This window comes from Theropithecus gelada, chromosome 15 (assembly GCF_003255815.1).
Source record: "Theropithecus gelada isolate Dixy chromosome 15, Tgel_1.0, whole genome shotgun sequence".
NCBI lineage: Eukaryota > Metazoa > Chordata > Mammalia > Primates > Cercopithecidae > Theropithecus > Theropithecus gelada.
Window position 1 is genome coordinate 42,729,989 of NC_037683.1, and position 14,559 is coordinate 42,744,547.

At 45.9% G+C, this 14,559-nt stretch overlaps 1 protein-coding gene across 1 annotated transcript in view; it reads left to right on the top strand.

Moving 5' to 3' along the window:
* The window catches only part of GABBR2 (gamma-aminobutyric acid type B receptor subunit 2), a 426,464-nt gene extending 413,056 nt beyond the window's left edge, over positions 1-13,408 (top strand). Inside the window, exons 17-19 of the mRNA XM_025360393.1 lie at positions 1,772-1,901; positions 7,275-7,392; positions 10,744-13,408. Of these exons, the coding sequence (XP_025216178.1) occupies positions 1,772-1,901; positions 7,275-7,392; positions 10,744-10,909 (414 nt within the window). The 3' untranslated portion in view covers positions 10,910-13,408. The remainder of the gene's footprint in view (positions 1-1,771; positions 1,902-7,274; positions 7,393-10,743) is intronic.
* The last annotated feature ends 1,151 nt before the right edge of the window (positions 13,409-14,559 follow it).

Sequence of the window (14,559 nt, forward strand, 5' to 3'; positions counted from 1 at the left end):
AATTACTTTGCTAGAGGGACTCCCGGAACCCAGGGAAACACATTTACCAGCTTATTACCAAGGACACGAATGAAAAGATGCACAGAGCAAGGGATGGGTGAAAGGGTGTGGAGCTTCCCTGCCTCCCTGGGCCCCACGCTCCAGGAATCTTCACGTGTTCAGCTACCCGGAAGCTCTTCATACCCTGTTCTTTTGAGTTCTTATGCAGGCTTCATTACACGAGGCATGATTGACAACTGTGTAGAAATGTGATTGGACAAAAACGCATGATCTAAACCCAGCAAGGTCTGTCTGTTCAGACTTTTCTTGGCCTCTCTGTAGCATTCTTTCCTCCAGGGTATGGGCAGGACTCTCTCTGTGATAAAGGTCTTTTGACCTACAATCAGATTAGAGTCCTGCCTTGAGCAGGTGAGAAAGGACAGGAGAAGGTCAGAGAGCATGATTCTGTTTCATGAGGCCTGCTCCTGAGGCCTAAAATGCCCCAACATTACAACAAAAGACTGTTACAAGAGATACAGGAGCCAGGAATCATGGATGAAAGCCATTATATGTATACAGATATGGTAATATCACAGATGTTCACCACCCACCCCGACTACCACCCCCCACAACTACCAACACTCATATTGCCAGGTTTCTCTGGGGCTGAATTGCCCCAGGACTTGCACCTGATTTTTATATAACCTGGGAATGGGCCAGGTGCCGTGGCTCACACCTGTAATCCCAATGCTTTGGGAAGCCAAAGTGGGAGGATCGCTTGAGCCCAGGAGTTCAAGACCGGCCTGGGCAACATAGAGAAACCTTGTCTCTAAAAATAAAAACGTGGGGATGACTGGGACCCATCCTGATTAACTCCTCTGAGTGAGTCCCTGCAAGTCAGGGTCTCCGTGATAGCGTGAGGCTCAGAGCTTGCGAGCCCTGCATGTCTGTCCTCCCCACTGTGGGTCCTATTAAGTATCAATAATAGTAATTATAAGTCCAGGCACAGTAGCTCATGCCTGTAAACCCAGCACTTTGGGAGGCGAAAGTGGGAGGATTGCTTGAGCTCAGGAGTTCAAGACCGGCCTGAGGAACATAGAGAGACCCCATCTCTACCAAAAAAAAAATAGCCAGGCATGGCGGCCTGCACCTGTAGTCCCAACTACTCGGGAGGGTGAGGTGGGAGGATGGCTTGAGCCTAGGAGGTCAAGGCTACAGTAAACTGTAATTGCACCACTGCACTCTGATCTGGGTGACAGAGTGAGACCCTGTAATAATAGTAATATTATTATAGTAGCAGGTTGCCCTTATTATGTGTCAGGCACTGGGCTAAACTTTCCATGTATTATCTCGTTTAATCTTCACAACCTCCCCCTGAAGTAGGTACTATTATTACCCCATTCTACAGAAAAAGAAATAGAGACTGGGTTCTCACAAGCCGGGAGAACCTCATTGTAAGTAAGGGGCAGCCTTGGGTTTGCATAGAGCCTGAGCTCTTACGTTCTCCCTGCCCTACCTCCCTGGGCTTGCTTGTCTGCTTCATCAAGGCCCAAGCTTACACTGAACACATAATTGCAAAGCCCAGGTCCCTGTCATCATAGCTTCTCCTTGAACAAAGAGCTGTCAGGGTCCTTCTGCCTCTCCATACCAAGATGCAATAACCCCTCTGATTCTCAGGGCACTCCTGAATACAGGTAAAGGCCCAGCCCTGTGACCTACCTTTTGGCCCTAGTGGCCTAGCTACCAGGGCTGGGCCAGGGACCCTGACTCAACTGGAACCTTTGTCTTCTAGCTGGATAAAGATTTGGAAGAGGTCACCATGCAGCTGCAGGACACACCAGAAAAGACCACCTACATTAAACAGAACCACTACCAAGAGCTCAATGACATCCTCAACCTGGGAAACTTCACTGAGAGCACAGGTAAGAGAGCCAAGGCCCCAGAATGTGGTAGGGACCTTGGTTTCAAACACCAGCTGTTCATCTTCCATTTTTTAGGGGAAGAAACTGAGGTTCAAACAGGGCACGGGACTCAGACACGCAGAGCTGGCACACCTGGAACCTCTGTCTGCTGACCACAGTTCACTGTCTGCTTTGAGCCCCACCCTGCCTAGGCCTGGGGCTTCGATTTCCCATTCCCTCGGCTTCCAGCTCCACACCTACACACTAGGGCCAGCATTCCCAGTGTCCTGACTGGGGGCAGACACATTTTGTTTTCCCTTTTGTTCTTAGTGAATAGTTTACCCTTTCTTCCCTGAACAATATTTCACAGTTTCAAATATACCTCATCAATGTGCAAGAAAAGAATGGTTAGTTAGTTAGGATAGGATGCTCAATCACACCACCCACTTGGGAATTGCAAGCTACAATAAAAACAAACCTGCCAGGCGCAATGGCTGACGCCTATAATCCTGGCATATTGGGAGGCCAAGGCTAGAGAATCGCTTGAGTCCAGGAATTTGAGATCAGCCTGGACAATATAGCAAGACCCCATCTCTACAAAAATAAATTTAAAAAAACACACACACAAAAAAAAAATTTTGCCTACCTTTTGGAAAAAATTTAAAAGGTTACCAGAATGGGTAAGAGTATTTGGAAATGAGCATTCTTCTGCAATGCATTAGAAGTCAGCCTGGCACTGTCTAAATGCTCCATGTTAAACCTCTTGACCTAGCAGTTCTACTAGCAGGAACCTGCCCCTCGCAAATACTCCCAGGTGTGCAGAGAAGAACACAGAGATGTTCCTCACAATGCTGTCTGTAGGTGAGAAAAACTGGAATTAACTTAAATGTTCATTATTTGGGGGTGGTTTCATTAATTAAGATATAGCCAAACAGGGTACATTTTATAGCTATTAAAAAGTGAGGTGAGTCTATTTGTGCAGATATGGAAACATCTCCAGGTGAAAAAAGCAAGATGAAAGCCAACATTATGATTATGGGACACACAAATGCATATACGTGTGTGTGAATGCATTTTTTAAAAGGTTTAGAAAAACAAACACCAAATTGCTAACAGTATTGACTCGTGTGAAAAGAAATGGTATTGTGGAAAGTGAGTGAGAAGGGACTATTTTACATTACCCTTTTTTTTTATTTTTATGGTTTTTTTACTTTTTTAAGATGGAGTCTCACTCTGTCGCCCAGGCTGGAGTGCAGTGGCATGATCTCAGCTCACTGCAACCTCTGCCTCCCAGGTTCAAGCAATTCTCCTGCATCAGTCTCCTGAGTAGCTGGGATGACAGGTGCCCACCACCACACCCAGCTAATGTTTGTACTTTTTTTTTTTTATAGAGACAGGGTTTCACCATGTTGGCCAGGCTGGTCTCAAACTCCTGACCTCAAGTGATTTGCCCACCTCAGCCTCCCAAAGTGCTGGGATTACAGGCATTAGCCACAACACCCGGCCACATTACCTTTTTTATGTTTCTCTATGGCTTGGTTTTTTCCATTAGCATGTATTCATCAATTTGTTATAACATTAGTTTAAATCAATGAAAAATCTTTGTTTCTTTTAATTTATTTATTTATTTATTTATTTATTTATTGAGACGGCGTTTCGCTCTTGTTGCCCAGGCTGGAGGGCAATGGCACGATCTCGGCTCACTGCAACCTCTGCCTCCCAAGTTCAAGCGATTCTCCTGCCTCAGCCTCCCAAGTAGCTGGGATTACAGGTGCCTGCCACTGCACCCAGCTAATTTTTTTGTACTTTTAGTAGAGATGGGGTTTCACCATGTTGGCCAGGCTAGTCTCAAACTCCTGACCTCAGGTGATCCACCCACCTCAGCCTCCCAAAGTGCTGGGATTACAGGCATGAACCACCATGCCTGGCCTTTTATTCTTATTATATAAGTAATAAGTGGTCTTATTACAGTAGCAATATTCTGTAATTAATATTATGTAACATGGTTATTACAAAAATGTTTAAATTGAGATAATAAAGAAATTACAAGAATAAAAATTACTTCTAATAACTTTAGTATCTGGTAAAAGTGGGAATTTTAAATTTGTGGGAGAAAAGGAATTATTCAATAAATTTCATTGGGATAAATGGGTAGGCATCTGGAGGAGAATAAGGTAGATCCTAAACTCACACCTACACAAAAATTAATTCCGATGAATAAAAGATTTAAATATAAAAAGTGAAAACATGAAAGTACTAGAAGAAACCAAAGTAAAATTTAAAAAAAATCTCAGAGAGAGGAGGACCTGTCTCAGTTTGATGCAAAACAGAAATCACAAAAGGAAAGGTTGATAAATTTAGGTACAAAAAGCATTTCTTTCATAATGCAAAAGCCGTGATAAGTATAGCCAAAAAATCAAACAAAGCCAAAAATTAACTCAGATAACAAGCTTATGCCCTTATATATAAGGAGAAATGATATGCAGTAATACAAAAAGTATGTATCATTATACACCAATTAGTAAGAAAAAGACCAACATCTCAAAAGAAAAATGAGCAAAAGAGAGTTCTCATAAAAGGAACTGGAAATCGTTCTTACACTTATGAAAAGATGATCAGTCTCATTCCTTATTAAAGGAATGCAAATTAAATCTGCAATGAGATACCATTTTTGCCTCAAAGACTGGCACAGATCAGAGATCAAAAAGCTGCTCAGAGTGCCAGGAAACAGGTTATGAGAGAGGCAGTCTCAAATGTTGCTGGTTGAAACAGAAATCATTCAGACCCAGCAATCCCACTTTCGGGATTTATTCTCCATGCCTTAGTGTGTTTGTGCTGCTATAACGCAATACTGCAGACTTGGTAATTTATAAATAACAGAAATGTATTTCTTACAGTTCTGGAGGCTGGGGAGTCCTAAATCTAGGTGCCAGTAGGTTCAGTGTCTGGGGAGGGTCCGGCCTCCACTTCTGAGATGGCACCTGAATTGCTGCATCCTCTGGAGGGGAGGAACTCTGCATCTTCGCATGGCAGAAGGAGCGGGGGAAGGGGCAAACCCACTTTCTCAAGCCCTTTCATAAAGGCCCTAACCTCATCCATGCGGGCTCCGCCTTCACGACTTAATTACCTCCTAAAGGCCCCACTTCTTAACACTATCACATTCTTCATTCAGTTTCAACACATGAATTTGGGGGGACGCATTCAGACCATAGCAGTATGATATGCAGCCGATTCTGCTGGTTTACAGTAGCGGTAGTTGTGTTCTTTCTGTAAAGCCTCCATCGACAGTGGATTGTGAATACTGAACCATTGCTCCTATACAGGATTAGGTCCCTGGGAGTCTCTCACAGGCTGACATCACAAGCTGACATTTTTGTCCACCAATCAATATATAATTCTGTTGTATGCATATTTCTGTTTAAAGACATCTTATTTAGGCTGGGCGCAGTGACTCAAGCCTGTAATCCCAGCATTTTGGGAGGCCGAGGTGGGCGGATCACGAGGTCAAGAGATTGAGACCATCCTGGCCAACATGGTGAAACCCCGTCTCTACTAAAAATACAAAAATTAACTGGGCATGATAGCACGTGCCTGTAGTCCCAGCTACTCGGGAGGCTGAGGCAGGAGAATCGCATGAACCCGGGAGGTGGAGGTTGCAGTGAGCCGAGATCGCACCACGGCACTCCACCTGGAGACAGAGTGAGATTCTGTCTCAAAAAAAAAAAAAAGACATCTTTTTAAATATATATGAGTTAATTAGCATTGCACTCATGGCCAACAGCACTATAGCTCATGCCTGATGGAAGCTTATCTAACGCATGTATTTTCTCTCCATAAGGCACATCATAGCCCTCTTGTGCTTAGGGACACTAGCCAGCACTTCGGCGCTGTGCTTGGGGGCCATTTTCAACAGCAAACTCACCAACACACAGCACAAAATGTGAAAAACATGTCACTAAATAAACCTCCAGGAAGATACTTATTTACAATATAAGAGCTAAGCGCTAAGGCAGTGCATCACCTTGTTCAACCTCAGCTGGGAACGCGTGCATCAGGCAACTCACATTTTCCCACACTGTGCATGTCAGCAAATGACCACAAAAGCATTAAAATATTGATTTGGGGATTACAGATAAATTTAAGTGAGAAGAGGAGGTCACAAATACAAAATTCATGAATAATGAGGAGCAGCTGTACTCACGTAGATGCAAAATGACATAAGGTTGCCCACTGAAGCAAAAACAAAGACACCAGTGCTCCCTTCCAGATCACATGAATCCAAATCTCGGGTGGGAACCTGATTTTTATATTTCTTTCAATCTCCTTGTATGGTCCTGAAGCACAAAGAGGGTTGAGAGAATTTAAATCACCATGTTTTGTGGCTACACAATATTATTTTGAATGGAGATCCTATAACTTATGTAACTAATCCATTATTACCAGACAAATTCAGATTAGTTCCAACATTTTAATATTATAAATGATACTCAGTTTGAGGCTGGGCACAGTGGTTCACACCTATAATCCTAGCACTTTGGGAGGCTGAGGCAGGTGGATCACCTGAGGTCAGGAGTTCGAGACCACCCTAACCAATATGGTGAAACCCCGTCCCTACTAAAAATACAAAAAATTAGCTGGGCATGGTGGCATGCACCTGTAGTCCTAGCTGCTCAGGGCTGAGACAGGAGAATTGCTTAATCCTGGGAGGTGGAGTTTGCAGTGAGCCAAGATAATGCCACTGGTGGCACGATTCTGAGTGACAGAGTGAGACTCCATCTAAAAAAAAAAAAAAAGATGCCAAGGTTGAACATCTTGTATATATCTTTGCATAGATCCTTAATTATTTCCTTAGGATAATTTCAAGAAGTAGAAATTCCGGGTAAAAAATAGGTCCTTTTATGGTGTTTGACACAGATCAACAGTGCCCACCAGTAAGATTATGTCCATTTATTCTCCCACCAGCAGTTTACTGACTTCTTTCTCTTTGCAATCTTTGCTGCTCTATGAAAAATACACCTTGGAGGTTTTTTCTTTGTCATTACATCCCTATGTGCCCATGGAAAAGAATGTTAGAACCTCTTGTTTCTAAGTTATGTTTCCTACATTAGTCGACTTGATTTTGCCCCTTTTGTTCTTTGAGAGGAGAGCGCGGGGCATGCCACACAAATCCCTAGCACATTGCTTCCATCCCTGACTGCTGACTGCTGGAGGCTTCTCAGCTCACCGCCCGGGTCCCAGGAGAGCCGCTACACAGACCTCAGCTTAGAGAACACGGGGGGGGATAATGGGCTCTTTTGCATTCTCTCTCCTGGGGTATCATCCTACTAAAAGTTGCATTGTTGATTTTTAAAAACTAAGTTAACAGAACGTGTTGTGGTATTGTTTTGCATTCAGATGGAGGAAAGGCCATTTTAAAAAATCACCTCGATCAAAATCCCCAGCTACAGTGGAACACAACAGAGCCCTCTCGAACATGCAAAGATCCCATAGAAGATATAAACTCTCCAGAACAGTAAGTACCTTCTCCTTGAAGACTAAATACGTCACTCCCGCACAGGAGTTTGCAATTCGCACCATGTTCTCACATCCATTATTTTATTTGCTTTCCACAGCCATCCCATGATGAAGTCCAATTACAATGCTCTTTTTACAGATGAATAAACTAATATTCAAAAAGAGGAGGTGACTTGCCAAAGCTCACTCAATTGCTACATGCAGGAAATAGGACTTGAACTCACATCTGTCCAACATCAAATCCAATGTTCTCTACTGCAGCACACTGCCTTTGTTATGTGTAAAATTTAACCTTGCTCAATGCATTTACTTGACGGTTTACTGAGACCTCCTGTATGTCAGGCATAGGTGCTAGGGTTACAGCAGTGAAGAAAACGGACTAAAATTCCTATCTTCATGGAGCTTCCATTCTATCTAGAAGGGTGATAGCCTAATAAAAAAGCAAAATATGGCATGTCAAACAATAGGAGCTTTGGAGAAAAAGCAGAGAAGGGGGTTAGGGAGTGTCATTTTAAATAAGGTGGTCAGAGAAGACTCAATGAGATGGTCACATCTAAGCAAAGACCTGAACATCTCTGTTAGCTTTGTTCCCACAGGCAATTTTAGGCCTTCCCATCTTATAGCACATTGGAAGCAGAAGTTAGAAATATAAACTTTGGGCTGGGAGCAGTGGCTCACGCCTGTAATCCCAGCATTTTGGGAGGCCGAGGTGGGCGGATCACCTGAGGTCAGGAGTTCGAGACCAGCCTGACCAACATGGAGAAACACCCTCTCTCTAAAAGTACAAAAAAATTAGCTGGGTGCAGTGGCAGGCACCTGTAATCCCAGCTACTTGGGAGGCTGAGGCAGGAGAATCACTTGAACCCAGGAGGCAGAGGTTGTGGTGAGCCGAGATCGAGCCATTGCACTCCAGCCTGGGCAACAAAAGTGAAGCTCTGTCTCAAAAAAAAAAAAAGAAAAGAAAAGAAATACAAACTTTGAAACTTGGCCTCTGGAAGTGACAAGCAATGAGGAACCAGCAAAAGCAGCCAAATCACCAATTGCAGCATCATTTGGGGCTCCTTAGTATTAGAGCTAATAGCCTATCAACCCAAATAGCTCCAAGGCCTGGCCAGCTTACAGTCCAGGACAGTGAGTGAGAGTTATATGGAATTTGTCAGCAGTTTGCCTAGCAGTTGCCTCCAGTAGAGTGTAAGCACCTTGAGAGTAAGGTATGAGTCCTTCATGTGTCCCCTGCACCAAACACAGGTTCTGCCAGTGAGTAGGTTCTTGACAAGCATTTGTTGAATGAAGGAAAGGTGAACAGGATCCTCACAGATAGAAGAATGCTCTGACAACCACAGCACCCACCTTGCCTAGGCAGATAGCCCTGCCCTGGCTTCTTGGACAGGGTACCCTTTTCCCAAGTCAAAGTTTATTCTTCCCTTTTTGTCCTGGACTTCTTGCCAGCATGATCTTGCCTTAAGACACAGACTTCAGCTGACATTATACAGGTTCAACTTTAACTTCAGAATGAGGTCTCCAACACTGTAGTTCCATGCATACCTGTGAGGTGTCTCTTGGGAGGAGTCTTTCTGGAAAATGTGGGCAGCACTTCATCTGTACTCATCTATCTCAGAACCAACCAGTGACCTAAATGAACCCCAAGGGCACACCCGGTTGGCATAAGGCTGCCCCCATGAATTGATTTGCCTCCACCACAAAACAATGTGGTTGAACAGAAGCAGCAAGAATTCCAACTTCCTCGGTTCTGGTTTTGTTTCCATGGGGAAGTTCCCTGAACTCTGTACTCTTCCCCTCTTCTTTATAATGGGAACAGCAGTATTTCTTTTGCCTATTGGGTGTTTGTTAAGATCTGGGGTTTTTGTGCTTTGGTTTTTTGCACGGGAGTGGTCAGGGACTGGGAACACAGAAGCCATAAAAACTCAGTCCCTTCTCTCAAGGAATGCGGTATGAAAGTTGCACCCATGGAGAGCTGTGCAAGAAGGCGGCTGAGCCAAGCAGAGAAGCAGTCACCTGGGCACATTTGCCACAAGCAGCCTTTTCAACAAAGTGACATGACAGTCATTAAGACCAGAAGAGTGTGGCAATGAGAAGGGAGTCAGAGGGCAGCTCCCTTTTCCCTTGCTGCTCCTCCATCATTTGCTAACCCACGCCCAGCTCCACCTTGCCTCCAGCTTTTGCTGGCTTCATTTCTGAGTATTTACCAAGGGTTCTGCTTAGCAGAGGAAGGGTTCTCTTAGCAGATAGTGAGCACAAACAAGGTGATATTTAAACTGGATCTTGAAGGAAACACAGTTCATGATGTCAGGAAGCAGAGAAAGAGTCTTCCAGGAGGGAAACAGCAGAGGAGCACCCAGAAGCAGGGTTTCCAGGGAAACTGGCTGCCAGAAGGCAGGGCTTACAGGTGGAGAGAATGGAAGATTCACCTGGAAACTTCTGATCCAGAGACAGAACTTAGGGAGCCCCAAATATCACATCAGTGTCCTTTTTGTCCCTTCCTTGGCTTCCTAGTGTTGGAACGATAACACTAGTTACCAAAGAAGCTGAAAGCCTGTGGGAATTGGCCCAGCAAGAAGAGATGCGGTCCTGGGCAGAGCAGGGGCAGAGGGGGAGAGAGGAAGGATAGAGCAGGCGAGAAGTCTTTCAGGGACGGAACTGAAAGCCCTGTGGAGGTTTGTAAGAGTAGAGAATGAGAAATGTCTGGTTTGCAGCAAAGCCCTATTACAAAGGCAAAGCCTTGTCCTTAGTAATACAAACAGTCCCCAACTTACCATTTTCCAGCTTTACAATGGTGTGAAAGTGATACACATTCAGTACAGTATTCAGTAAATTGCATGAGATATTTAACACTTTTTTATAAAATAGGCTTTGTGTTAGATGACATGGCCCAACTGTAAGCTGATGTAAGTGTTCTGAGCACATTTAAGGTAGGCGAGGCTAAGCTAGGATGCTTGGTAGGTTAGGTGGATTAAGTGCATTTTTCTACTTATGATATTTTCAACTTACAATGGGTTTGTGGGAATGTAACCCATCATAAGTGAAGGAGCATCTTTTCTGCTAGGACATTTATAATAATCACCAAATCCTGGACCAAAGCTCAAGAAGATTCATCTCCCTTGTTTGTTCCAGTCTCCCTGGTTATTCCCAGGGCAGTAGCTGGTACATATGAGCCCTCATTAAATACCTGCTGGATGGCTGAATGGTTAGATGATTGAATGGACAGATCTTGGATTCAGAGAAAAATATACTCCTGTCATCAGATATTTTAGCCAAAGCAAGTCCAAGGAACTTTCTGGTGAGCCCCCAGCTAGCCTACACTAACACTCCTCCCTCTCCTTCTCTCCAGCATCCAGCGTCGGCTGTCCCTCCAGCTCCCCATCCTCCACCACGCCTACCTCCCATCCATCGGAGGCGTGGACGCCAGCTGTGTCAGCCCCTGTGTCAGCCCCACCGCCAGCCCCCGCCACAGACATGTGCCACCCTCCTTCCGAGTCATGGTCTCGGGCCTGTAAGGGTGGGAGGCCTGGGCCCGGGGCCTCCCCCGTGACAGAACCACACTGGGCAGAGGCGTCTGCTGCAAAAACACTGTCGGCTCTGGCTGCGGAGAAGCTGGGCACCATGGCTGGCCTCTCAGGACCACTCGGATGGCACTCAGGTGGACAGGACGGGGCAGGGGGAGACTTGGCACCTGACCTCGAGCCTTATTTGTGAAGTTCTTATTTCTTCACAAAGAAGAGGAACAGAAATGGGGCTTCTTCCTTAACATCTGTAAGCAAGGAGGAGCTGGGATATCAAACTTGCAAAAAAAAAAAAAAAAAAAAAAAAATCTAGACAAGGAGAGAGGCGCTAGAACTCCAGCTGGAAGTCACGGAGTGACTCAAGCAGCCTTGGGAGGAGGCAAGGGGCTTCTGAAGAAACCACCTCTGCACTCTGCACACACATCACTGGCTGTGACCCCTCAGGCTAGCCCTTCTCCACTCTGGGGGAGGAGGTGGGAAGGGCCACCAGGCCCCCAGCTGCCAGGCCAGCCGACCCCAGCCTTCCTGGAACAGGGAGTCTGCAGGAGCGCAGACAGGCACAGCCCTGGGGCAGGCAGGCAGAGCACTGGGGCACCGCAGCAGGCTGACTTACATGCTCCTGATGGGACCTGTGTCACCCAATGAGATGTTTGTTACTCTGGTAAATGCCACACGTTAACACAATAAAACCCATTCCGGGGACCGTGGGGATTTAGGGCACGTCACTGCAGACACGCTCTGCAGCATTCACCGACAGTCTGTCATGCACCCACCACGTTGGCCATGTCCTTGTGTTCCTATCGAGTGCTCCCAGTAACCAGGGGGACCACCCGAGCTAATCATGGAATGTCCGTTCCCAGCAAACACGATAAAGAAAGATTGTGCACTTTAACCTCTCTCATCAGGGCCCAAGGGCTGGCTGGGATTTTTTTTTCCCACTAACTTTGTTTCTGACCAAAGTGAATCGGAGGCATTCTGCTAAAAGACACCCCTGTAGACACAGGGGAGAGAGTTGCTGGCTGAGGGCTTCCCTTGGCTTCCAGAAGGCAGCCTTCCATCCAGACAAGCCAGTGAGCTCTCCCCTTGGGATCACCAGGGTGAGCCGTCAGCAGATTGATTCTCATTCATAAGATCATTCTTCCCTTTTAATTGAGCCCCTAAGAGCACTGGCCTGGGAGTCAGACAGACCTGGGTTCAAGTCCTCAGTCCCCTGCCCACTCCCTGTGTGACCTTGATCAGGTCACTAGTGTCTCTCTGAGCCTCAGTTTCCCCTCTGTAACTTGGGGTTGAAATAACACCTGTCCTGCCTACCTCACAAGGTCACTCTGAGGATTGAAACTTGATCTTGTCCAGGAAAGCTTTGTACCAAACAGTGAAGCCGCCCTGACCCGTGAGGTATGAGTATGACTCTGACCTTCAGCCCTCCCTACAGCCGGGGCTGTGGCCCAGAGAAGCTTCCCGCACAGCCCTCTACCCAGAACATCAGGGCTGGAGGGAGGCTCCCAGTGACTTTTCTGACATTCCTAGACAGGTTCATTCTTTGCTCAAGAAAGGCCCGAATGACAGCGTCCAGGATGTCTGCACAACTGAGCAGCTCGCTCACTCCCTAAAGAAACCTATTGGCAGCTTCAACAGGCAGGCAATAATCTCTTCCCAGAACCACTGCAGTCAGGAATAAACTGTTTTCTCCACCAGGCTTTGACAAAAGGGCCCACAGGAATCTTACCATCGCCAACATTTCAAAGCACCCTATTTCACGTAGCATAGCTTTCTGCTCCCCTTCCCCAAAGAGAGGTTATGGAGGTACTGTAGCTTTTAGGGAAAAAAAAAATGTTAACACATCACAGGTCAAGTTGAAGTCATTCTCTGTTTAGGCACTAAAAATCGGTGTTGTCACTCACTGTGTATTACCAGTATTTACTTGCTTTCTTGATTTCACCAAAACCAAATTTAATTTAAAGGACCACATTAATTTTTCAAAGGGAAAGAGACAATTAATTGTACATAATGTATACACACACACACAAAAAAAAATACCTGTAGAAATATTATTCCAGCATAGCAGGAAAACAAACAAACAAAAGTATTGGACTGTCGGAGGTGAGCCTGTGCGTCTGTAACCCTTTGTGACTCCTAAGCGTGCGCCGTCTTCTAGGTTAACTCACGAAGTACATTCTCTGTCTTACTGATACTGTAGGTTCACCCTTTTTTTTTTAATTTCCTCGCAAATAACAAGACCCACAGAAGTGACTCTAGCTATTTAATGGTTCTGTTCTTTTATATGCAACAAACACACCGTCCATTTCTGAAGAGGCTTCGGCCTGAAGGCATTTTCCAATGATGTTAGTGCACAAACGCTTTAAATTAGACTGGAACTGCCAGAATCAAATGTAAATGAGGAATTTCTCGTACCCCTACTGCATGGTATCGATTTTTAATAAATTGTTGCAAATTTGTTTTTATGAATAAAAGGAAAAAACCTGTCGTCTTTAATGCCTACTCATCCCAAAATGCAGGTTAGATGGGGCCATATTCCTCCGCTTAGAAACTCAGGGAACAATTCTGGGGTTGCCTGCTCAGCATTGTCCCTGCCTTCATAAACTGCCCATCCCAGCCTTCTGCTGACAGCGGCAGAGCCGCCCTGTTACCAGGTGACCCCCAACTCTGGCCACAGCTGATTAATTCGAGGGTGGGAACCTGACCCAGGCTGGGCCGGTAAATCACTTCCTCAGGATTCCTCCACGTAGAGAAATTTAGTCTGCCATGAAACAGAAAAAAAAAAAAAAAAAAAGTGGAGCCAACAGAGAGACAATCAGGACCAACAGCTGAGTTGATGGTGTCAGAGTACCTGGTTAGCCGTCTCTTCCCACGCTCCTCTGAAAGCACAGCCCTGATTTTGGTAAGGAAGGGGACCTATTGGAACGGAATCTTGCTCCCACCATCCTTGCTCCCACCCCCGGACATAGTGATTGGTTCAGAAATATGCTCATTATCCAAGACCAGCCAATCAGAGCACTTCCCAGGGTTTCCACCAGCTGTTTTCGGGAGGTTTAAAGGCACTCTGGGCCCCTCCTCACCTGTTCAGTTGTTCAGGCGTTCCTTGGATTCTCTGTTCTTCTGATACGTTGCCCTTTTTGCCTAGGTTAGTTCAAGCTGGGTTCCCATCACTTGCAATCCCAAGATTCTTAACTAATATGGAAAACCCACGACCTCCCCAACCCCGACTCCCCTTCGGGGCCTTGCCAGCCTGTCGAGATTTGGCCCCATGCTCCTTTCTAGCCTCATCACCCCATCCCCCTGGAGCCTGTGGAACCACCCCAAAGACTTTTATTTCTCCAGGGTGCTGGGCCTCAGCTGGCAGCTCTGACTCATCTCTCTAGATCCCCTTCAATGGGATCTTCTCTTCCTAGCTCTGGACTGAGGACATTGCCCCTCTCTATGGTACTGGGTACATGCCCACGCTGTCCCCTCCCCATTCTGGACCCTGAGCTCCCTGAGGATGGGACTCATGTCTGCTTCCATGACGTTCCACTGAGCAGCAGTTCCTCCCCGTGGCTCAGAACAGGCTTCAACAAGGCTTTGCACAATTGAACATTTTGACCGAGGCATGTCCACATTGGTTGCTGGGCCTTAAAGGCAAAGCA